This window comes from Pogoniulus pusillus, chromosome Z, assembly GCF_015220805.1.
Source record: "Pogoniulus pusillus isolate bPogPus1 chromosome Z, bPogPus1.pri, whole genome shotgun sequence".
NCBI classification, from domain to species: Eukaryota; Metazoa; Chordata; class Aves; order Piciformes; family Lybiidae; genus Pogoniulus; species Pogoniulus pusillus.
The window spans coordinates 102,272,535-102,297,991 of record NC_087309.1 but is presented as its reverse complement, the minus strand read 5'-3'; the positions used below and the strand labels follow the sequence as shown (position 1 = coordinate 102,297,991).

Sequence of the window (25,457 nt, the reverse complement as noted above, 5' to 3'; positions counted from 1 at the left end):
ACTTTTATCAAGGGCTCAGCCTTGTCATTTACTCCCAGGAGGAAGAGCCCCTGACCCCCCTAATCTTGTTCTGCCTCTTGGAACATCTTCATATCTTGTCATTTAAGATAGTCCCTCTTTAGGTGTCCTCTCCTTCCACAGTAAAAGCATTCCCCAGCTTGCACATTTGCAGTACTCATTCGTGAGCCACTCCTACCATTCTTTGGATACAGCTGTGCTTTCCCTGGCAGCCCTGGCTACTGGGTCTCCATGACTGCCACCACAAAGATCTTGGCTTTATTCTTTGCTTTTTCTTCATCCCTCTTAACATACACCTTCTGTGCTTCTCTTAATAATTCCTGTAAACTTCTTTCCTGCACCCTTCCAATTTCTGTAACTTTTGTCTGATGTCCCAGTTGGAGTGACTGACAAAATTTACCTTGAACACTGCCTCGCCTGCTGGGGAGTTTGGGTCTAACCTTGAGTACTGTTGCATATCCTTTTCAAGACTCTCTAGCCAGTGTATGGGAGATCCATCCTTTTCTTGATTAGTGTTAAATGCTTTAGCAGTATTCTGTCCCTGAGGGACTGCTTCTTTTATTCCTCTTACCATCAATGTTTTATAAGCTGCCATTTGTTGCCGGTTGGCCGCTTGGTTGTGATTCCAATTAGATTAACAACTGGCATTTTTTGATCCCCCAGGGGTCCCTGCTGATTCTCCCTCTCCCAGATTCTCATTCTGGCTGTTTTGATCATTTGTCTCTCTTCTGAGGTGAAGAGAATCCCCATGGTGGACTGCGTTTCTTCCCCTGTGTAAATATTTGGTCCCTGAAACTAGTTGGACCTCTCTGATACTCCTAGAAGATCTTCTAGAAGTTTTCTCATCTCTTTCTTCAGTGCCTGTACCTCTCTGGAGTTCAAAGGAACATTCATATAAGCCTATTCCCCCTTGATTTCCTCCCAGCAGCACCTCCCTTAGAGGATATAGTTGGGTGATTCCCGCAGGAGCCTCCTGTGATTTCCCCTCACTCTCTGAACTATCATCTGCCTCCTGTTCTAGTTTTAACAACCTAACTTTTCTTCCACTCTCCCTTTTTGCATCTTGGTTTCACTCCTGGATCCGGATTAGAAGGGGGTCCAATGGGCAGCACCAAGGGAGATGCCATCAGCAGGAGAGGTGGTAGAGGGGGGGATGCAGGAGGAAGATAATTTAAAGGATCCCACTTATTTCCCTTAGTGCTCCTCCCGTCCTGATCTTCATCCTGCTGTTCAGTTTTAATTTTTAATACCTTTATAACATCCTTGGGCCAAACATGCTCTTTCTAGCAGGCAGCATAATCACTCTTCACTAAACAGTTCCTTACTATTTACATATATATATTCAGAGCTTGACAAACCCATCCTTCAAAAGACCCATATTGAGGCCCATAAAGATCATCTGGCCATTCTATCATACAATAGCCTGAAGAGGTCTATGAAGTCAAAGCTTTTACACAATCACTTACGGAAGGGTGACATTATCACTCTCACACAGATCACATGCAAGCAGAGAACATACACTGTTGTCTTTATAGAGAAAAGCCTCTCGCATTAGAAGTGCTTCTTCTTTATGTCCATTTTCTTATTCAGGATGTAGCTGGCCTGGACAGGAAAGCTGCAGCTGGACCTGGTAGAGTCCTGGCTAGTCAGCCACCAGCTCCATCTGCTGCACGCTGAGCGTTTTGGTCCTTTGGAGAGCTACCCAGGCGCCACCTGCAGCGCAGTCCAAGCAGCCGCCTCTCAGGGAGTCTCACCAGGATCTCGCCTTCAGGCAGGACACTCGCAAGCCTCTTCGCCACCGATCGGACTTTTTGGGTTTGGGTTGTTTTGGTTTTTGTGTTTTTTTTCCTATCAAAGATTATTTTAAATGATCATTTGGAAAGATGCTCCATTTGCCAGGTAGAAAGTGTATTTAATGACAGCTGTACAGTCGTGCGGGGCCAGCCTGATTCTCCCCATCCCTCAACATTGATTTCCTCAGTAGTGTCCAGATGTTACCAAATGAACAGCTGAGAGGACATGGTCAAGTGCTTGTCCCAGCAATGCCTTAAGCAGATCGAGCTGCATTCAGCGTCATCCCCGAGGTGAGCAGACACTCAGAATTTCCCCTGCCGTCTAATTATTTCAAGTTATAGCAATAACCGTAGCCGATGAGATGGGCAGTTCAGCACAGCGAGTGTTAGAGCAGCTCCCCAGACCACAGTCTAGCACCGTGTCCCGGTCACTGCACAACACTGCAACCCTGCTGCAAGGCACAGCATCCTCCTCCCTGCTTTTATGGCCTGGCTTACAGCACTGCCAAGAAGAGTAAATGCTGCCAGCAGACGCAGCTTCTCCACGCTGAGCAGTGCAGCCCTGGACTGCTGCTGCTCTTCCAGCCACAGGCGCTCACAGATCTGAAGTTGTTTTTATTCTGCTCGAATATAAACACCTCTCTGAGTGACTACAGACTGCTGAACAGGCACTGACAGCTGTAGGGAGGGGCTGAAGTACAGAACTACACTTTCTTAATTTTAACGTCGTTTAAGGGTGGTACACAGCCCCACAGTAAAGCCCAAGTGCCTGCACCCACTCCCACCGCTCCTGCACAGCTACAGCTCCCGGCAGCAAGTCCCCGCCATGTTCTGCTCTCAGGGACGAGGACTGCAGCTCCCTTCTTTTCCCCTAGCAAACCCACCCTGTCACTCCCACACCACCTTAGCCTCCATCCCTCTGTGCCCCTCAAAACTGAAGGGGCCTTTCCTCTTCAGTGCTTGCTTGTCTCCTTTCCGCTTTCCTCCTTCCCTCTTCCCTCGCTCACAGGTGGACTAAGAAGCAACCAGGGTTGTGCCACAGTCTTCATACAGTATCACAGTATCACCAAGGTTGGAAGAGACCTCACAGATCATCAAGTCCAACCCTTTACCACAGTGCCCAAGGCTAGACCATGGCACCAAGTGCCACATCCAACCTTGCCTTGAACTGCCCCAGGGACGACGACTCCACCACCTCCCCAGGCAGCCCATTCCAGTGTCCAATGACTCTCTCAGTGAAGAACTTTCTCCTCACCTCGAGCCGAAATTTCCCCTGGCGCAGCCTGAGGCTGTGTCCTCTTGTTCTGGAGCTGGCCACCTGAGAGAAGAGAGCAACCTCCTCCTGGCCACAACCACCCTTCAGGTAGTTGTAGACAGCAATAAGGTCACCCCTGAGCCTCCTCTTCTCCAGGCTAAACAACCCCAGCTCCCTAAGCCTCTCCTCGTAGGGCTGTGCTCGAGGCCTCTCACCAGCCTCGTCGCCCTTCTCTGGACACGCTCAAGCATCTCAGTGTCCTTCCTAAACTGGGGGGCCCAGAACTGAACGCAGTACTCAAGGTGTGGTCTGACCAGTGCAGAGTACAGGGGCAGAATGACCTCCCTGCTCCTGCTGACCACACCATTCCTGATGCAGGCCAGGATGCCACTGGCTCTCTTGGCCACCTGGGCACACTGCTGGCTCATGTTCAGGCGGGTATCAATCAGCACCCCCAGATCCCTCTCTGTCTGGCTGCTCTCCAGCCACTCCGACCCCAGCCTGTATCTCTGCATGGGGTTGTTGTGGCCAAAGTGCAGCACCCTGCACTTTGAGCTATTGAACCCCATCCCATTGGCCTCTGCCCATCTGTCCAGGCGGTCAAGGTCCCGCTGCAGAGCCCTTCTGCCCTCCAGCTCAGTCACATCTGCCCCCAGCTTAGTGTCATCTGCAAACTTGCTGATGACTGACTCGATGACTCACAGCGAGGCAGGCTGTGAAAGTGGCATTGCTGGAGGATGAAGTGCAGGTTGTTGTTGGGATGCCTGCTGGGTCTGGAGTCTGCTTGGAATTTTCCATGTGCAAGTGCATTAAGGGTTTATTGTACAAAGCATGTATGCTCTTTGTGCTCTTCTGTGTCCAGTGCTTGTTTGGCATACAGAATTACTTCTTTTTTTCTCCTGATGAAGTACATAGGGCTCCTTCTCAGTGCTCCTTGAACATGCCTCATGCACAGTGCTCCATACTGTGCCTGGTCTCTCAGGAATACATCAAAGATGTGCCTCAAGTTAGTTGTGCCTGAAGGATTTAAGTCCTATGGTCAGAGGATGGAAGTTTGTGACTTTGACCCATTTTTCTATGCTATTACTGGCTTAAATGCTAGTGGCAAGTCCAGTATCTTGGACTCCATCTGTTTCATACTTAGAATTACCACTCTGTCACAGATAAGGAGGAGGAGAGCATTTGCTCCAAGTATTTCCTCTGTTTGCAGTGTTTCACATTATGGTCTTGGGAAGTATCCCAACAGGAGAGACCTGAAATGCTGCTTTTATAAAAAAAGTTTGTTTTATTTGGTTTTGCACTACATAAACTAGGGTCTGTCATTTTTGCTGTCATTGAACTACAGTTTCCTGAGTATACCACAGTAGCTCAGAAGGATACAGCTTAGAATATTAGACATGTAGATAAATCCATTGCTAGAATATTAGACATAGACATAAATCCATCACTTCCTGAACTGCATTATTAATAGTAAATGCTTGTGACTGAACTAGGCTGCATGATGGTGTTGGTTTTGTTTCTTTAAAAAAAAAAATTAGTATTTTCTCTTTTTATTTTCTAAACCTCAGGTTTTTGTCAGATACCTCAAGCAGAAACAATTAGCTGGCTCACAAAAAGCTCGAGTCACACTGCCTGTGGTTTTGCAACAGCAGCACCTCACAGCTTCCATGTGCCAGTGTCTCACATAAACTCTTAAACCTACAGCAGCATCTGCATTTTGTAAATCAATCTATGCAAAACCTCCAGCAGCACACTGAAGCTGTGCTATGCATTTCTTTCAACAACAACAGTTACTTGGTGCAGAATTTAGGTGCAAGCTTCCAACTTGCAAGACCTGGCTTATTAAAACGGATGAACTGGAATTACTAAAGCAACTGTTTCTATTACCTTTGATAATTCTGACAAGAAACAAAGTCCTCTGGCAGAGAGGGACCTGGGAGTGCTAGTTGACAGCTGATCATGAACCAGCAGTGTGCCCAGGTGGCATAGAAGGCCAAAAGCATCTTGGCCTCTATCAGGAATAGTATGGCCAGCAGGACTAGGGATGTAATTCTGCCCCTGTGCTTGGCATTGGTGAGGCCTCACCTTGAGCACTCTGTGCAGTTCCAGGCCCCTCATTGCAATAAGGATATTCAGATGCTAGAGTGGGTCCAGAGAGCAATGAATGCTAGTGAGAGGGCTGGTGGTAAAGTCTTTATGAGGAGAGGCTGAGAGAGTTGGAGTTACTTGGCCTGGAGGAGACTCATGGGGGGACCTTATCACATTCTACTACTGAAGGGAAGTGGTAGTAAGGTGGGGGTCAGGCTGTTCTCTTAGGCAAGTTGTGATGAGAGGCCATGGCCTGAGGCTGTGCCAGGGGAGGTTTAGGTTAGATGTTAGGAAGCACTTCCTCACAGAAAGGGTAAATAGACACTGGAATGGACTGCTCAGGGAGGTGGTGAAGTCACTGTTCATGGAGGTATTTGAGGAAAGATTGGATGTGGTACTCAGTGACATGGTCTGGTCAATGTGGTGATGTTAGGGCGTAGGCTGGACTTAATGATCTTAGAGGTCTATTCCAGCCTCAATAATTCTGTGATTTGAACACTGCCAGATCACCATCACTAGCTGGTGAGCCTATATATATCTTTACCATGTTCAACAGAGTGACTTTTTAAGAAAACCAAAACAAAAAAATCTCAAACCAAGCTAAGGTAATTTTAAAAGTCCTGAAGTTTTAGCAGTTGAGGCAGTACTTCTGCAGGGTTGGTAGCAGCACAAAGTACAGAAGTAGATCCAGGCTTCTAGATTTCAAAAGAAAGGAATTACTTGAGAACTTAGTTTCTATTGTTACAAATTTGTCATTAATATTTTCTAGGAACTTGCACAGAAATATTTCAATAATGAAATCACATTTCTAAAGCAAGTTTCTGGTTTGTGCCTTTTTCTTCTGCTTTCTTGGTTTCATCTTAATATTTGGCCAGCGTGTTAGTTTGGTCTCTGAGAACGAAGGGAAATTCATCTTTCCGGTTAAAATTCCTCCCAAATTAAGAAAAAAACCAAAACAACCAAAACCCAAACAAAACCACACAAACCAAAGGTGAAGACTTGAGTTTGGACATTTGCTTGTCAATGTTGTCCCAAATGACTGGTATCTCTAAGTTAGATGCTAAGAGTGTTTCTTCAGTCCAACAAGATCTATTTTAACCTGCATAGTGTCGATTATACATCGGTATGCAAAGACAGAATCATGGAATCATAGAATTGCCAGGGCTGGAAGGGACCCCAAGGATCATCTGGCTCCATCCCCCCTGCCATGGGCAGGGATGCCTCACACCAGATCAAGTTCCTCAAAGCCTCATCCAGCCTTGCCTTAAAAACTTAAAATCTCCAGTATCTGAAGGGGGTCACAGCGGGGCTGAGGCAGGACTATTTACAAGGAGGTCTTGCAATGACAGGATGAAGTGTAATGGGTTTAAACTGGAAGAGGGGAGATTTAAACTAGATGTTAGGAAGAAGTTCCCCCTTTCTTTTTCAGATTTAGAAAAAGTTTAATTGAGACTTGGTTGGAGAGCATGTGTCCATATCTGGAATAGTTTGAAGATTTAAATAATACTAATTTCTCAATCTCATAGCCTCAATTTCCATATATATTTAATATATACCTGGAATATATATATAAAGTGTATATATACTCTTTTTTGTCTATGTATCTGCTGCCCGGCTGCAGGAAACCAAGCTGCTGGCTTAAATATTAAATTCACACTGCTCCTCCTCACTGGACACTGTCATCCGTCTGCCCAGCTGCTGGCCAGAGTGGTCACTGCAGAGCAAAGCACAAAGGTGCACCTGGAGTTGTGACTGCAAGAACTGAAATACTTGCAGTGAGAGAACAAAACACTACCAGCCACTTCAAAGAACAGGACATGCAGCTTTTATTTACCTTTTCTCTTTGTTTTTTTTTTTGGTAAGCAGGATGGTTTTCTTTCAGTCAGACCATTCACATAGTTGGACAGTACAGATCGCAGTGAATTGGATGGAGATCTTGCAACATTAGAAAACTTTCCTCAATATACATCCATTTAAGCAACAGCTTGTAGGGTCAGACGGCAAGTGCTAGAGCCATGTCTGCGCACTGCACTCCAGGTATACAAAGCATCGCAGCAGCACAAGGAATGCCCACGCTGGGCAAAGTACAGTGTGTTTTACATAGTGCAATCACCTTTAGAGGAAAAACTCTAGGAAGGCCACATCTAGTTATTTATCTGTTTATTTATCAATCCTGTCAAGTTTACAAATGCGAGGGGGGTAGAAATCAAACCTCTGACTGAATTAACTTTTGTACAGGTAGGTTTTGTGTATAGGCACATGCTTTAGAGAGGAGCTCTGAATCTGTTCTGTAATCACAAGAAAGACATATTGCTTTGTGAATTCAGAACGTGTTATACCATCTCTAACCTTCCTAATGTTCTTGGCCAGTTGTTTCAGCCAGCTCTTTGTAGAGTTCCTAGAATACGCTCTTCCCTCTAGTGTAAATCCCCAATAGAGAAGTTCTGGTTGCTATTGACAATGGTTACAGTTACTCTAAGTACAGTCAGTTGACCATATTAGGCATTGCCTCTGAAAGCTCCAGTCCACAGTGAGAACTCACACCACCAGAGTCACAGAGGCTTTTGCTTTAATGTTGCTGTCACTCACCATTATGAAAAAAAAAACAAAACCACAAAAAAAAAACCCAACCCAAGTCAGACAATGAAACTGCTACAGCAAAGCATCACTGGTAATACTCACCCAATAACAAAAAAAACCAAAAACCAAAACCCAAACAATGAGCACCCATGACACTGCACGTCATGGTAAGCAAGTTTCCAAGGATACTGCAGTGATTTGCCCCATAAAATTTTCAAATGTACACTGTGCTCAATAGTTCAAACTACAAGTAAGCAAAGAGCAGCTCCCTGCAACAAGGTGTAAATCAAAATGTTATAGCACCAGCTCCCAGCACCAAGAGGTTGCCCACTGACCAGACCTAGTGTACAATGCAGTAGTGCTCGCTGAGGTTTCTGCTACACAAGAGCCACAGTGGGACAGCTCTGCCCATTCCCCACTGACAGTTTCTTACCAGGTGTGTACAAGTCACATCCCTCCCTTCCTGTGGAGAGCGAGCCCAACAAGAAGACTGTTACAGTACCAGAGAACACTGAATGGGAAGTGGCACCTGAGGGAAAAGTAGGTACTGCATACCTGATTCCAAACAGATGGGCATGGGGAAATACGTTATCCATGCAACCTTCTCCCTAACAGGTGAAATCTGAAAGGACCTACAGGCTGTAAGAAAACAAACAAGCCTTCCTAAGCTGAAAGCCATGGACATGGTATCACCCACACTAATGATTTCATTTCACCATCAGCAAAGCATTTATCCCCAAAAAGCTGTACACGTACTGGTCAGATTATGGTGCAGTGCTAACTTTACACTGTTAAAAGTCTGTTGCTAGAGTGGTCAGGTTTGACTTGTATCCGAGGAGGGCAAAAGAAGGAGACAGGCAGCATGGCCACATCATCATACAGCAATTTTACTCCACATTAATGTAGGTATAATCTTTCCTCTTAAGTGCAAATTAAAAAGTATCTGCTAGAAACCAGCATGACTTGGGCTGCTAAGAAATGACAGATGGTTCAGTTCCTTACAAATATTGACAAGTCTAAATCGTTACAGGTCTCCAAAGCAAGAACAGGGATACCAACAGGAAGGGAATAAAACATTACCACTATTAAAAAAAAAAACATTTCATTGCAAACTTTGAACACTCTTCAAAAACATATCTAGAAAAGATTGTTTTCCTTTGTGGTTTTTGTTTGTTTGTTTTTGTCTTCCTGCAGCTGAGGAGTGTCCATGCAAAACAATTTTGAGAAGAGCAGTGTTCCACCTGGGCATTAACTAAGCCCAACTTTGTCCCACACAGCTCGGTAAAGTGCTCTCTTGTGCATCCTTTGAGGACAAAAGTTCTCATCTAAAGTTTGGGAGGCCGAGGTTGCTAGCTGGGGAAGGCATAGTCTCGGTCAATCCATGCTGAGGTCAGAGAAGGAAGGAGCGCAAGTTAACAGTGCTCTGCCTTTCATAACTCACAGAAAACAGGCTACAAGGGAGGAGCAAGCAGGAGAAACAGAGGTGGGTGTCAGGTGAAACCCTGCCCCTGGGAAGCCACAGGAGTTTAACACAGGCTTCACCAGAGGAAGCATCTCACTCTATAGGTAACAAACACTAGTGCTACTGCAGAGTCCCAAAGGTTTACTGCTCCGACACCAGGTTAACAATGCCCAGACATGACACAAGTGAAAATCAAAGATGCTTTTCACTTCCTGTGCTGGTGGCTTTTCAACAATTCCTTTGAGGGACACACAGGATCTGAGTAACATTCTTTTGCCGATTAAAAACAAATTAAATAAGCATCTTGCCCTCAACGTTTTTTATGCTGCACAGTTACAAACATTCTAGGGCAGACTGTTAGAGGTATTTACTGATAAAACAACTAACCATCAGCTCAAAAGACTAAAAATAACATTAATGGGGAAAAGAATTTAAGGCAATTTTATTTTGGCCAGGAATGATGCATGCTACAGAGTAATCTTTTCCCACTCAGTTTTCAGACCACTGCACTCTTTTGTTTTTGTTTTACATGGCACTTCATAGTTTGTGTTTTACAGCTTAGTCAAGATTTTCAAGTGTTTTCTTCAATATAAATGCCTTCTCCTGTAGCTCAGCTCTGCTGTCTGATGCCATCGTAGACAACGAACGGATGAGGTGCTCTCTGCTCTCAGGTGTCAGGCTTTCCCACTGCTGACATTCTGTGTGAAGACAGAGAGGCACAGGATGTGAGTAATGGAATGCCAAAACCACCCCAGAAGGCCATCTCCATCCCCAGACAGGCTGAAAGGGTGACTGCCTCGACATTTCAGTCTTCCAGGAGAGGGCAAGTACAGGTGGACACTGAGGGGCATGTGCTGCCTCCTGCACAGGGAGACAGGCCTCTTTGGATGAGGCTTTGTTGTCTGAGCCTGTAATGGGAAAGCAAGGGCCTAAAGAACCATATGTTTCACACTTCACAACTGGCTCACATAACAAATGAAGATTTTTGCTACACTATGGTAGCAGGGAGTAGGTAACAGAAACAAACCCAAAGGAAAGATCTGTCTCAGAACAACTGCAGACACATGTGATCTTAAGACATAAGCAGGGTCATTCTCTGAGGCAAGTCCTGCAAAGCTTAGATCTTAAATTATCCATGAGGAAATAAGCTTGGCAATGAAAGGGAAACAATTAGTCTTCTGCACAACAGGACCTCTCCTCTCTAAGAGGCTTAAGACAAGGGGCAATGGGCACCAAGTAAAACACAAGAAAATCCACCTAAACATGAGAAAAATTCCCTACACTGAGGGTGATGGAGCACTGGAACAAGCTGCCCAGAGAGGCTGTGGGTTGCAAAACCCACCTGGTTATGTTCCAGTGCAACCTACTCTAGGTGGACCTGGTTTAGCAAGGAGGTCGGACTAGATGACCTCCTGAGGTCCCTCTTTCCAGCCCCTACCATTCCGTGTTTGCACGAGCTTGCATTAACACAGAATGTGACTCCACATTCGGTCCTGTATTCTCTCCCTGAACCTCCCCAACAGACATTTTTAGCTCCCAAGATGTATCCAACAGTAGCTTAGACCTTGACTTTATCCAAAGTTACTTCAAGCCTCTTCATGTTTCCCAGGCCACCAAGCACAGAACTCTCAAGTCCTAACCACTCCAAAATCAGACAGTGCTCCAAGCAGAAAGTAACACCATCTTCCCAAGGTTCCACCCAGGCAAGTGCCTTATGTACCCAACAGTAATCTGCCAGGCAGCAAGCAAGAAGTCTCACCTTGCAGCTTGGTGAGCAGCAGCTGTATCACAGACAAAGCTTCTGTTCTTATGGATGTGTAGCTTTTGTTTTCTAAAGGATTTAAAAACAAACAAAAAAACCTCACAAACACACTGAGAACCAAAGGCACACTGACTGTACACACAGCAACTGTGGTTTCCAGGCCACTTCAGTTAGCACAGCTCACTGAGCTCACGCTACCAGCCTGCACTGCTCCCCAACTGGGCATACTGCAATGCCAGGTGACCAACTAGAGGCTGACTAAACCTTGTGCATTGCCTCCCTCTGCTATTACCAGAGCTGCTCCTTACATGTGTGGGAAGGGAACCGTTGTGTATAACATGACTGATCTTTTTGGTGAGCTTCAATGGTTACAAACCATACAAATTTAAGTGTTTAAGGTCTGTACTGTGGAGGAGAAAAACTTGTGTTCAAGTCAGTAGTAGCTTAATTAGATGAGGCCCATTCTCAGCATGAGGAAAATTACTGTTTTCAATTTGCACTCCTGAGTGCTTACACAGACTGCTGTCTGCCTGCCTCTCCTCCTTCTAAGGTCTTCTGCACCAGAGGAATTTAATTCTCTAGTAATGTCTTGAACCAGTGTCAGAATTATCACAGCACAGTGCAAGGAATGGGAAAATGTTAACATCTGACAGCTGATGCCTGCTCTGCACTCCCTTTACCTGCCAATCTCCAGAGGAGGAATGCTCTAGCAAGCAACCCATCATCAACCACAGACCAGGAAAAGTCTATTTACCTAAAGAATGAGTGATAGACGAACAGGTTTCCAACAGTATTTCTGTCAAAGCCCCAGGGTCTGAGTATTCCGCATCAAACAGCATTAGCCTGTCAAACACAAAAGCACTGTCACACACCCTGCATCACTGGGACTGAAGTCTGATTAACTTCCTTTGAGAATCCAATGTCATCCTCGATTTAATTAAACAGTTTGAAGTAACAAAGAAAAACATTATCAAGCTGAGTTTCAGAAAGGAGAATTACCCTTGAAAGTAGGCATTCATGGCTTGTAGCACTCCAAGCTGCACCTTCCATGTGCTGAGTTTCAGGCGGTCGCACATTAACTTGCAAAACTCTTGGCGGTAGCAACCTACACAAGAATCAGGATGTGATTGTGTTACTGCAGGGAAAGCCAGAAGGAAACACCTCCTGCTTTGTCTCCTTTTGTTCCTCTCCAAATGACATCAAGCTAGTTAACAAGTGGCCTCAAAAATCTTCATCCCTATCAACATCCTCATTAGCATCTGCATCACACCTTTAGCCTGGAACATAAGCATCTGCATCACACCTTTAGCCAAAGGCAAACTTTTGTTTTTTTAGATATACTCAGGTCCTCCACCTTGCACCAGCTCTGATATAAATATAAATGCACGCAGCAGAACTAGGCTGCTTTTGATCAGACAAGCCACCTCAGGCACCCTGCATGTCTTAGAACAGTTAGTGAAGTTGTTACAGGTTGGAGTGGATCCCTCCCCCAATAACTTATTGTAAATCTGCCCCAGAGAGCAAATTCACAACTCAGAACTGAAGGCAACAGTAAAGGAACTTCCCAGGGATGGCCTAATCTGTGGAAAGCTGTTGGGGCAGCTCTCTCACTGAAGAACTTGCAAGATGCAGGTGGTGAGATCACACAGTATCACAGTATTATCAGGGTTGGAAGAGACCTCAGAGATCATCAAGTCCAACCCTTCACCACAGAGCTCAAGGCTAGACCATGGCACCAAGTGCCACATCCAACCTTGCCTTGAACAGCCCCAGGGACGGCGACTCCACCACCTCCCCAGGCAGCCCATTCCAGTGTCCAATGACTCTCTCAGTGAAGAACTTTCTCCTCACCTTGAGCCTAAATCTCCCCTGGCGCAGCCTGAGGCTGTGTCCTCTCGTTCTGGCGCTGGCCACCTGAGAGAAGAGAGCAACCTCCTCCTGGCCACAACCACCCCTCAGGTAGTTGTAGACAGCAATAAGGTCACCCCTGAGCCTCCTCTTCTCCAGGCTAAACAATCCCAGCTCCCTCAGCCTCTCCTCCTAGGGCTGTGCTCAAGGCCTCTCACCAGCCTCGTTGCCGTTCTCTGGACACTTTCAAGCATCTCAATGTCCCTCCTAAACTGCGGGGCCCAGAACTGAACACAGTACTCAATGTGTGGTCTAACCAGTGCAGAGTACAGGGGCAGAATGACCTCCCTGCTCCTGCTGACCACACCATTCCTGATGCAGGCCAGGATGCCACTGGCTCTCTTGGCCACCTGGGCACACTGCTGGCTCATGTTCAGGCTGGTATCAATCAGTACCCCCAGATCCCTCTCTGTCTGGCTGCTCTCCAGCCACTCCCACCCCAGCCTGTATCTCTCCATGGGGTTGTTGTGGCCAAAGTGCAGCACCCTGCACTTCGAGCTATTGAACCCCATCCCATTGGACTCTGCCCATCTGTCCAGGCAGTCAAGGTCCCGATGCAGAGCCCTTCTGCCCTCCAACGCAGCCACATCTGCCCCCAGCTTGGTGTCATCTGCAAACTTGCTGATGACTGACTCGATGCCCTCATCCAGATCATCTATGAAGATGTTAAAGAGGATGGGGCCCAGCACTGATCCCTGAGGGACACCACTAGTGACTGGCCGCCAGCTGGATGTGGCACCATTCACCACCACTCTCTGGGTCCGGCCCTCCAGCCAGTTCCTAACCCAGCACAGAGTGTTGCCATCCAAGCCGTGGGCTGACAGCTTAGCTAGCAGTTTGCTGTGGGGGACAGTGTCAAAGGCCTTGCTGAAGTCCAGATAGACCACATCCACAGGCCTCCCCACATCCACCAAGTGGGTCACCTGATCATAGAAGGAGATCAGGTTAGAAAGGCAGGATCTGCCCTTCCTAAACCCATGCTGGCTGGACCTGAGCTTTTTGCCGTCCCTCAAGTGCGCTCTTATCACCCCCAAGATAACCTGCTCCATCAGTTTCTCTGGCACTGAGGTCAGGCTGACAGGTCTGTAGTTCCTAGGTTCCTCCATCCAATGCTTCTTGTGGATGGGGACCACGTTGGCCATTTTCCAGTCTCCTGGGACCTCTCCGGTGAGCCAGGACTGCTGGAAAATGATGGAGAGCAGCTTGGCCAGCTCAGCTGCCAGCTCTCTCAGCACCCTGGGATGGATCCCATCTGGTCCCATGGACTTGTGGGTGTCCAAATGGCTCAGCAGGTCCTGAACTAATTCTTCATGAATTTCCAGGGGAACACACTGCTCCCCGACCCCATCCCCCAGTTCAAGAGGCCACTTGCCTCCTCTCCCCTCCTTGCTGTTGAAAACTGAGGTGAAGAAGGCATTCAGGACCTCAGCCTTTTCTTCGTCATCAGTTACAGTGTTCCCCTCCTGGTCCAGTAAGCAGTGGAGGCTCTTCTGGCCCTTCTTTTTAGCGTTGATAAATTTATAAAAGTGCTTTTTGTTAACTTTCACGGAAGTGGCAGCCTAAGTTCTAGCTGGGCCTTAGCCTCTCTAATTTTTCTCCTGCATAATCTGGCTATCTCCTTAAACACATCAGGAGAAGCCTTCCCCTCCTTCCAGAGGTGATACACCCTCTTTTTTTGCCCCAATTCCTTCAGGAGCTGTTTACTCATCCAGGCTGGTCGCCTTCCCTGCCGGCTCATCTTTCGGCACAGGGGAACTGCCAGATAGAGCACCTGCTCAAAAGCCTCCCCACTCACCACATGATCTCCTCCTCCCTGTTTTTGCTTTGAGAAGAAACACAGAAAGTGAAAGAAGTTTGCTCTGTACATCATTAACTGACTTACGCTGTGTGTCTGGGCTCCTTGGCCAGGCTTTGCCCAGGGTCTCGAAGGCACAGATCAGAGACTCCATCTGCACCTCTTTCTCACCCATGTCCTCATCCTCTTCGTCATGCTTTGGTACACTCGTGCCCATGCTCTCAAGAGTGTTCTGCAGAGGTCATGGGAGAAAGGAATGATTGACACAAGGATGAAGAGAGGCTAGCCACACACTTCAGAGCACTTCAGTCCTTCCTTGCAGCTCATGCACACCAGTCCTTGTACCCACTTGGTGCCTCCATACAGACATAGAGCAGAGGGCCCCATCGCTATCAGCAGCTCTGGCATTATTGGCAGCCTGCAGAAGTGCACAGAGGCTCTGTGGCCTTGCACCCAAATGTCTACCTGTGCTGTGAGTCCCACCTGTAGAGCTGCGAAGTAGCAGATGCTGTTTAGCAGATGCTAAACAGAAGCACTCTACACAGCTTCCTAGGAGTCTCTGCAGAGCAGCCAGGAACAAACTTTTAATGCTGTATCAGGGCAATGCTGGACACCACAAGGAGAACTCTGCCTGTGGACTAATTCAGAACTTGAGCAGCACAGGTACAACCTCCCCAGGGCTCACCTATGGTCTAGCATTTGGCCCCACCAAGGGGACAGTCTGCTAGACTGTCACCACTCAGGTTATTTTCCTTTGAAAGGGGGAAAACTCAAGAAGCTGAGCTGTCACCTTCTTTATCATGGGAAAGATGATATCTGCCAGTTCCTGGAAGCGGTCCTCCTTTGTGGCCTGCAGCACCCCAGCTGCACAGCGCAGTGCCACCATCTTATATTTCAGGTTCTCTTTCCGGCATTCTTTCAGGACAGCCTGGACAATATCGCTGACAGTGGGCTGGCCAGCTACTGACTTCTGCAGCTCTGCACTGAAACACAAAGCACACAGAAGCTACAGGCCCATGATAATTCCTTCCCAAACACTCCAATTCCCATAGACAGGAATTAACTCCTATGTCCCCAAGCATAAGGCTGTCTACCAGCAGTTGCAACTAGAGGTAAACTGGTGCTGCTCATCTCTCTTATCCCATTCTCCCTATTTTTCCCTCCTATCTTTCCTCATACACTTCCAACTTACCTTTCCTCCTCCTCTTCTTCTACCTCTTCTTCTCTTTCCCTTTAAGGTCTCAATCCCTCCTTAATCTCTTCTTCTTTCTTAGCAATTATGGCCACTGAATATATTTTTCCCTCATCCTAAATCAACCATTTACCTGTGCAGGTACCTCTGCAGCACAACTTGTCCCTCCCAGCTCTTGTCAGTAACACACACACTGTCAAGAGGAGTGGTGAGAGACACCTCACGTGCTAATAGAAGATGAGGATAGCATTCACAACTTGTATATGGTCTCCTTAGCTCTAGAGAGACAACACACCGTGCAACAGCCTCCTCTTTGATATCACAGATCCTGACAGTACCACCTCTTTCAAGACACTTACTTGCATGCGGAGACGACACTGGCAATGGCCTTCAACAGCTCCTCCTGTAAAGAGTAGAACAGACACTGCTGAGAAACGCTGCACAGCCAAATGGCACCATCCTGCTGCTCAGAGGAGACCTCTGTACTCTCTGTGAGAGGTAGTAGGGAAACACAGCTGTGACACCAGCTTACAGAGTGGCACCCAGCTCCTGACACTCCTGATGTAGAAGCTGAAGAGGAGTTGACTTTCCTTCTGCACAGGCAGGAGAAAGGGGCCTTACAGCACCTATGAGTCTGAGCTAGCACCCATAAAGATGCTGTGGAAGTAGTCTAAGTGAGAACCCAGCTCCTAAAGCAATCTGAAATCCACCTACTCATCCTGACATTTTTATACCTGCTAAATGCAAGGCAACAGGCAGACTCCCTAAACGAGGGCTCTGACATGCTGCTGTGAAGCACAGAACGTGGCATTTCCGGGCTCAAGGGCTTCATGCTGTGCTCACAAGGTGCCAGCTCCTTTGTTACCTTCCCAGTCCATGTTCTCCCTGGCAGGCCTTGCAGCAGTGCAGAGAGCACTATTCCCAGGTGTGGTGGTACAAGGGAGCCCGCCTGTTTGGCAATCGATGCCATGGCAGCAGCACCTTGGGCTTTCATCTTCCAGGACTGGGACTGCAGAGCCTTCTGGGTGATGGTTATCAACTCCTGCATATACAGTCTGATGCCACCCTGAGTACCTGTGTGTCAAACAGAGGACAACTGTAATTTTGCCACAAAACAATAAAAATAAGCATCTTATTTTATCAAAAAGAAAACATACGAACAAACAAACAACACTCCCAAACACTCCCCCAAGCCAAATAAACCCAAACCAAACAAGTTAAAAAGGGAGTAATAACTTCTTTTTTATTTTTGGCCATGAAACCTATCAGCAAACTCTACTGCAGGTAAAGACGTGAAGTCTCTACCAGTCTGACTTAAGATGGGTTCTTTTCTAGGTGCTTCCAAATAAAATCTTTATCACATATCTTGACAAATAGCTCACCTCAGTCCTTCTCTATGGCAGACACAGGACAGGGTGTTAATCTGTTTCCATGGAATATATATACATACTTTTAAATTGAACAGGTCCTTGGAAAACTTTTTAGCAGCACCTTTCCCAAACTCCAAAAGAAAAGTAAACCGTTAACTGAGAGGCCAGATCCAAACTCAGGTTAGAGAAAAAGCCAGCAAAGTAATTTCACCATGCATCCAGGTCTTCCTCTATAGGCTGAAAGCATGGCAGAATAGCTCTTCCATAGCATAAATTCATTCAGTGAAGTTGAAACCACAGGCATCACCAACCTGAGACACAGGCCAAAGGCCCCTGGAAGCTTCAGAACATGGAGCAGCCCTTAAAGGCTGTCATCAAAACTTCCAAAGATGTCCAACTACCTGCCTCAGGATCAGGGCCATATAACAGTGGCATTCAGTGCCTCACAATCTTAAAAATACTTCTCTTAGCTCTCCTGTGTATCCTCAGCAATCCTCTGTATTTTAAATAGCCACAGAGAAGCTAAGCTGCTGAAACTCATACAGAACATCTTCAGCAGAGAAGAAAATGCAAAAACACTTCCCACATCTCTCATCATGAGAATTCCGTATTTCCAAAATTAATTTCCAGAAAGAATGATTATTCTTGCCCCATGCTTCCCAGTAAGCTTTTTCCACTCTTAAAGCAACTTACCAGGCACATTTTCCTGCCAAACTTCAGTCCACAGAGGAGAGTTCTCTTTCTCTCCTTTCTCTTCATCAGGAACTTCATGCATGCCAAGAAAAGCCAGTGGCAGCACATGTTTGGCATGGTTCTTCACTACATCTGGACTGTAGCGTCCCATAGCATGCACAGTTAAAGCACAGCCTATTCTGTAAACTGGCTCTGAAAAAGCAAAGCAACCATATGTTATTACTAGGAAATCAAGTATCACAATATAGACATGTCTCTTTACCAGCTTTGGCTGTAACAGGAACATTTTCTGCTCTGTATTCTGTAACTGAAGCCTCCAAAAGCAACATACCTTCCTTCTCCATGTACCAGCTGTTAAGTTTGTGGAGCAGCTTCTCAGTGCTACTGTCCCGGGAAGTCTGTAAAAGTGAAGAGACTTGAATCACTCTAACACTTCAAAAAACCCACCAACAGGCAAGCAGAATAAAACCTTCATCTATGTCAAACCCCAGCTCACCCGGACTAGATGCCCCATAGCAAAGGCAAAAGACTTCTGTACCACGCTGTTGCGATCAGTCAGGCCACTAAGCAAAGCACTCATGATTTTGCCTGTTGGAAGAGACATTGCTTTATTATAAGCATTATGTTTTAACTGCTGCAGGCAGAATTACAATACCTACATTCCATGAAATTGTCTAAATTTATGCATCTTTCCCCATCAAGTATTTCTTAGGTCCTTGTATTTAATCAAGTGCACAGCATAACTCGGGAAGGCCTAGCAGAAGCTGCTCTGCCAGCCTCAGCCTGCCCACCTTGTTCCTGTACGTGAGCTCCCCAGCCGATCACACTTTCAGCTTCCTCTCTGTTTTGCAGCAGAAAGGTGACTTTATTTCTACTAGCACTACAATAAATTGTAAAGGGAAGACTAAAACCCAAGGCAGCAAAGTCTCTGTTTATGGTTTTCCCATAGCTTCAGTTGAACAAACAAGTGCTAAATCTGCTTCAAGGATATCTAGAGGTATTTCTGCCTGTTCCTGCAGGGTGCCAGTGAATTTCATCAACTCCTTCCTCCGCCTCTTCCAGTTTGGTTGGGTATTTAACATTCCCAGGACCTACTCCCAGCATGCCACTCATACACAATGCAACTTTTCAAAAAGCTCTCTGAGGAAACTACACTGCAAAGATCATTCACGTGAAAAAAAAAAAAAATCAAGGGCCAGTAAGGAGGAAATACTACCTGAAGAACAGAAACAAGAAACACCTTTAAAGCCTAACACTAGAAACAAATCTCACCTGAATAAGGTGTTAAGTCCTGAGGACACTGTGTGGTTAATGACACAATTACACTGGCACAGCCTCCCTGGGAAGATTGCAACAGAAAACAAAGGTAAGATATTAGCCTCTGGTTGTTACTGCTAATACTTGGGAGTGCACTTGTCTGACACATCCTAGGCCCACCCAACCTCTGCCCTGGTAAGCCAGGAGCCAAAGGCAGAAGCAGGAAAGCTGTAACAGATGAATTAACAACAATTGAATTAAGAACTGAAAAACTTACCAGGAACCACACTCAGGGTAGATGGTCCTGGAAGATTTACAGCTCTGGAGGACATGCTTGTGCACTCAGGTGTCACAGTGCACAGCAGCTCAGGGAAGGTTAAGGCAGCACGCATTCAGAAAATTACAAGGAATATAGGTGGATTGAGATGCAGATGTAAAATGACTCCAATATGAATGAGCACAAGCTGTGACTTTAGAACTAAAGACAATCAAAAGAATTGTATTTGCATTGACATTGCTCTGTGCTCCCTTCTCTGTTTCCAAATGAACTATTAAAACCATGGACATACCTTTGTGCCAAGGCCTACTCCACTTCTGATGAGTTCACAGAGTCGAGGAATCAGCTCACCTAGGACGGACACATCCAAATATTGCAAGCTCTAGAGAAAGGTGAGGGGCAGAAAAAAAAAAAAGAAAGGACTGTAATGGCATTAGACTTAAGCTAATCTACTTTCCCCTGAGGCCTGCTTCAGTTCTGCAGGCTGGTCTTCAGCTGAATCGTAAGAGTTTGCAGATTGATGGGAAGAAAGCACCACAAATTGGCTTTGACCACATGCAGATTCTCTTGGCCCATTTCTGTGATGAGCTAACTCTGCTGAAATTGTAACTTGCTGGACCTGATGTACTCCTGCACTCCAGAAGTTCAGAAAACAAAAGTAACATGCTAGCAAGAACTTCTTCCAGGAAGGGAAAGAGATGCAAAGGGGCGCCTATCTTAAGATAAAACAGCACAGCCTCAAGCTTTCTGAAACCCTGAAGCAGTAACATCTCCAAACCAGAGACTGACACTTGTTAACCACGAGGCTGCACTTCAGATTGCAAGGCCTTAGTGGATTTGAACAAACTTCTGAGCAATTACATAATCCCTTACTTTGTTAACTGAAACCCTGAGAATGCCTTAACATCTATCCAGAAACTTAGATAGGAATCTTCTTTGTTAACTGAAATCTTGATAATGTTTTAACATTAACTAGTGCCAAGAATTAGTTAGGAATTTTCTTTTTGTTTATTAATCAAAACCTTGGGAATGTTTTAACAATTTAGGAAGTTAGTTGGGAGTGCTATAGCCTTGAAGTGTGTGCTGTACATCAGGATGAAGAAAAACAAGGCAAGTAATTAATCAGTTCAAGGACCATCTGTGTGTATCAAGAGTGGGCACCAATGTCAGATCTAAGGAAAACCTAATGACTGTTTAAAGAGCATCCTTACTTTTACCAAGGCAATTGGCAGAGCCAGGTGGCCTGAGCTGACTCAATACCATAGGAGGATTATGTGGGAAAGGGGATGCCATCCCAAAAAAGCACCTGTTAACCAATACAGGCCTCATGCAAGTGTGTAAGTGTTTTGTCACTACAGAAAAATGAAAGTATACATGGGTTAAAATTTCCTTGGTACCCACTAGAACCCAGCACTGAATAAAGCCAGGTATCCTCTGTGAAAGGATTTGAGCATCCTTCTCTTCAGGCAACAACGTGAAACTAGTCAAGATGGTCTGTAAAGGGGTAAAGACAAACAACTGGTATAAATGACAGAAAGGTACAAGAGCAGTGCTACTGGTATCACTTCTCATCTCATATACCTAAAATGCCACTAGGCTAACCAGAAAGCTTCATGTTATCAGCACACTGTCTGCATAGGTGAGATCCATCTTCCAGTAAATTCAAGGATCATACACCAACTGAAGGTAGTCCTCTCTGAGCTTCATGAGTCAGATCTGCTCTCACGTCCCTCTTCTGCACCACTATGGTGGAAGGGAACAATCCATTTTAACATAAAATATTCCAGCCAGCCCCAGAATACAGAGGAATAGAGAGAAGGCTGCTCACGAGCCAGGATATTTTCATGCTACTCCAAGGAAGCCATACTATTTCTCCCCTCCCCTGGGAAATCTCAAGATCTGATCAGGCAGTGTGACTGTCATCAAAGGAGGCATGGCCTGCAGAAAGGGCAGCAGCAGCTGCTGCAGCCTCTGAGGTGCACTGAGTACACTTTTACACAGAGCCTTTCATCCCCAGCTGCCTTACACACTATTTATAGAACGTGTTTCACCTGACACCAAAACACAGCTTCCAGTCCTGTTAGGTGCAGGATGGCTTGCTGTTGCTACTCTTCCATAAGAGTAGGAATCAAAGAACAGCTCTAATGTCTATGCTTCTCCTAAAATTCACTCAGTGCTTACCATCCTTGCCTTCTCATATGCCCCTGGCTGTCTGCAGTGCCTATGCAGAAACAAAGGGTCTGCTCTTTGAGAAAGGGATAGGAGGGCAGCAAGCTCTACTAAGACAAGCCCTACAGCACCGTGTCTGGACATCACCAACTTGACCTCCAGGAGGAGGAAATTATGGTACTAGACTCCAGCTGCTGACTCTGTTTTCACTGTTTTTACCATTTCCTCTAAAATACTCTGCCATCAAAACACTGCTCAAGGCCCATGTAGATATGCCTAAGGCAGCACAGGTTAGACAGCATGGTGCCTTAAAAGTGACTACCACCAGTTCACTACCCAGATAAGACATTGATTGTGGAATTGTGCGTCAGAGATGATGAGAAATATATTCCAGAGCCAGTTGAGCCCCTATCCAAAGAAAATCACTTCAAAATAAAACTGCCTCATCAAATCAGGCAGCCTTCAGGTGAAGAAACTATCTGCCCAACACCAAATGGAGCCAAGGTTTTTCACAACTGATCTGAAGAGCAATCTGTGGACATCCACATGGACGTGTGACAATAAAATGAATCTTGAAGAGGTATTCTGTAAAGTTCTCACTTCAATCCCTATTCTTCTGCAACATGCCTGACACCGGAATCATTCTGAATCAATTACTCACCATGTTAATTGTTTCCATCATGGGAGATGACTTGACAGCACTAAGTCTGGCATTATCCATTGCAGCCTGAAAAAGAAGAAAAGACCCAAATCAAGTGTAAACTCAACAAGGAAACATTGGAAAGAGCAGTATCAGCTTTAACTCACTACTCAAACTATGACAAACTCAAACCAAAATCCATTTCAGATGTACACAGAAAGTAGTTCTGTCCACAGACTATGAATGTCTTCCTTTCAGAGGCAAATGGATATTCTATCTGGAGTACAGGAGTTTAAGGGCAGAGTTTGACTCCTTTCCCCCCCCACAATGAAATGAGCTAAATTTGCCTCTGCACAGCAGATTTCAGTCACTTTCCCAGAACGCTGCTACTGATTAATATGGTTTTATGAGAGAGATCAAAGGACATAGGACACAGTGGAAACAACAGGTATCAGTACAGGTTGAGTGCTGCACTGATGGAAAGCAGCTGGAGAAAGACCTTGGAGTCCTGGTGGACAGCAATTTCTGCATGGCCCAGCAATATGCCCTTGTGGCCAAGAAAGTCAATGCCATCCCGGGCTGCACCAGGAAAAGTGTGCCCAGCAGGTCTAGGGAGCTTCTTCTCCCCCACTACTCTGCCTTGGTGAAACCACACCGGGAACACTGTATCCAGGTTTGGACTCCCCAGTTCAAGAGAGATAGGTATCTGCTGGGAAGAGTCCAGTGGAGAGCCATGAGAATGACTGGGGGACTTGAGCATCTCCCCTGTGGAGAGACTGAGAGCCCTAGGGCTGTTTAGTCTGGAGAAGAGAAGACTAAGAGGAAGTCTTATCAATATGTACAAATATCTGAGGGGTGGGTGTCAAGTGATGGGGCCAATTTCTTTTCACTGGTCAGCAGCAGTAAGACAAGGAGCAGTGGCTAAAAACGGGAACATAGCAGGTTTCACCTCAACAGGAGGAGAAACTTCTCTACAGTGAGGGTGACAGCACTGGAACAGGCTGCCCAGAGAGGCTGTGGAGTCTCCTTCTCTGGAGACTTCCAAAACCCACCTGGATGCATTCCTGTGTGAACTACCCTAGGGGAACCTCCCTTGGCAGAGAGGTTGGACTCAATGATCTCTGGAGGTCCCTTCCAACCTCTGAAGTTCTAAAAAAACCATCCACTTCCAATTTGCAGCGCTATGGCACACCTTCCAATTTACGTTAGAGCAAATCCTGCAGTTAATCCCTTGAGAAAAACAGCAGCAAATTCTGTTCTACTGATATTTTCCCATCATAATCACACTTACTTTCTCCTGATCGGTTGCAGAGAGACTCAGATAATTGAGGACTTGAGGCTCCAGCACACTCAAAGATTCCAGCAGGGCTGGGATAAGTTTTGGTGCATGAGGTTTCAGCATAGACCCAGCGCTTTTACTGATCTTCACCAAAGTGTTAATGCTGGAAAAAGATCAAAGGGGAAGTCAACACAGAAACACACAAGACTTGCCTGGAAAAACTCTGGTCTTCTTTAATGCAGTACCAATAAAAAGGCCATTCCAAACCTCTGAAATAGGAATAATAGTCTACCTGGAAGCAAAAATTTGTATTTTTCTGCTTCTCACCCTATCTCTGAGCTCCCAATTGAAGCTATGCTCCACTCAGAAACTACTCTCTTTGGTCAGGGTACCAGAAAGAGTGGGAAAAGAGGCAATACTACTACACAGGTGTAGGAAGAAATAACTTATCTTCAAGTTTTAAAGAAGTCACCCCAGGGACATCCACTGACTCTGCATGAGAAAAAAACTAATTACAATGATCCATTCAAATCCCATTGTAAGACTGACCACATCACTCAGCCTGCATTTTTATAAGGGATTTTCTTATCTTCAAAACCAATGAAAAGAATTCAAGAAACGTTCACTAATTTGTTAGGCACTTTATAACCCTCCTGGAAACCCATGCTCGATAAAACTGTTTTCACAAAGACAATCTACAGTCCAGGTCTGAATTTTCCAGCTTGTCTGCTCTTCAAGCAAATGAAGGAATAAACAAAGTTTTAAAGTACAAACACAAAGTCCCTACATATGAAGTGACATAGAACTGTGACATGAGACAAAATGTATTTGAACAGTGTGACGAAACACAGTCACTTCTGCATTGTGAACTGCCATTACTCACAACCAGTCATGAAATGACACTTGGCTGTTTACAAGCAGAAGAGATATGCCAGTCCTCAAGGACAGTCTCAAACACAGTGAACTGCTTGCAGATCATTTTGCTGGATGTATAGGGAGAAAAGAACTTCCTCTTGGGCACTGAATCTGGGCATTTGCAGGGAGGCCAGCTACTCCCCGAAAAAAGGCAGCACTCCCAAGGGTGGTGTTGGACTCCACAGGAAAGCTCTTTTGAGGAGAAAGCTTGTCACTTCAAACACAAAGACAAATTCTGCAACACGGGTGAATACACTGGCTCTCTCAGGGACGAACCATGAGCTGACCCCCAGGATGCTTCAATGATGCAAAACTAACCTGAGAGATCGGACTTCAGCAACGGTGCTTACTATTCCTTTGTCTAGGAGGCAAGGGAGCAACACTGCTATCGTCTTCTGACCAGCTGCTCCTTTAGAGGGGTCACACATTTTCACACAGACCTGGGGACGAGTTACAATCAGCGGTGCTACCAAACCTTACGCTCAGATTACATTACAGCACCTTCTCAGTCAGACAGAGGCAGCCAACACCTTGAGCAACTGCTCACAGCCAAACCCAGGCTCTGTTACACCTTCATTTCTTCATTCTCCTCTCCAGGAGTACTTAAACCCTGAGGTAAATTCCTAAAAGGAGTTTCCGCTAAAGTCAGCTTCCAAAAAAAGGCAAATGCAGAGCCTAGCAGGCCTTAATCTGCATCTGCAAGAAGAGATGGACCAAACAACCTCTCAGATTAAGAAGGATACCATCTCAACCATACGGATTCAAGTATTCATCAGAACAGATTCTGCAATTACAAGCCTACTTTGAGACCATTCATGCTACTGAAGCGTCGTGCTGCATGCATTGTGAAGATTGTGGTCTCAAGCATAGCTCTTTTATCCATTTCCACCAATGGAATCTTTTCAGAGGAACACCAAACAAAAGGTTATGTGATATATGACTACATCCAAAAAATCTTGTGACTGTATCAGCACCAAAAAGTGAGGTCCAGACTGGATTATTTT

The 25,457-nt window shown here is 45.8% G+C and overlaps 1 protein-coding gene across 3 annotated transcripts in view; it reads right to left on the bottom strand.

Annotated features, from left to right (window-relative positions):
• Positions 1-6,956: 6,956 nt before the first annotated feature.
• The window catches only part of ECPAS (Ecm29 proteasome adaptor and scaffold), a 67,637-nt gene continuing 49,136 nt past the window's right edge, over positions 6,957-25,457 (bottom strand). For all 3 annotated transcript variants that reach the window (XM_064176418.1, XM_064176417.1, XM_064176419.1), the window contains 16 exons: positions 24,772-24,893; positions 23,551-23,701; positions 22,281-22,346; positions 19,743-19,832; positions 19,189-19,255; positions 18,413-18,504; positions 18,248-18,314; positions 17,917-18,108; positions 16,719-16,927; positions 16,213-16,256; positions 15,452-15,644; positions 14,749-14,893; positions 11,958-12,063; positions 11,713-11,801; positions 10,956-11,027; positions 6,957-9,894 (listed from right to left, as the gene is read on the bottom strand). In XM_064176418.1, coding sequence (XP_064032488.1) covers positions 9,755-9,894; positions 10,956-11,027; positions 11,713-11,801; positions 11,958-12,063; positions 14,749-14,893; positions 15,452-15,644; positions 16,213-16,256; positions 16,719-16,927; positions 17,917-18,108; positions 18,248-18,314; positions 18,413-18,504; positions 19,189-19,255; positions 19,743-19,832; positions 22,281-22,346; positions 23,551-23,701; positions 24,772-24,893 — 1,845 coding nt within the window. In that variant the 3' untranslated portion in view covers positions 6,957-9,754. The remainder of the gene's footprint in view (positions 9,895-10,955; positions 11,028-11,712; positions 11,802-11,957; positions 12,064-14,748; positions 14,894-15,451; positions 15,645-16,212; positions 16,257-16,718; positions 16,928-17,916; positions 18,109-18,247; positions 18,315-18,412; positions 18,505-19,188; positions 19,256-19,742; positions 19,833-22,280; positions 22,347-23,550; positions 23,702-24,771; positions 24,894-25,457) is intronic.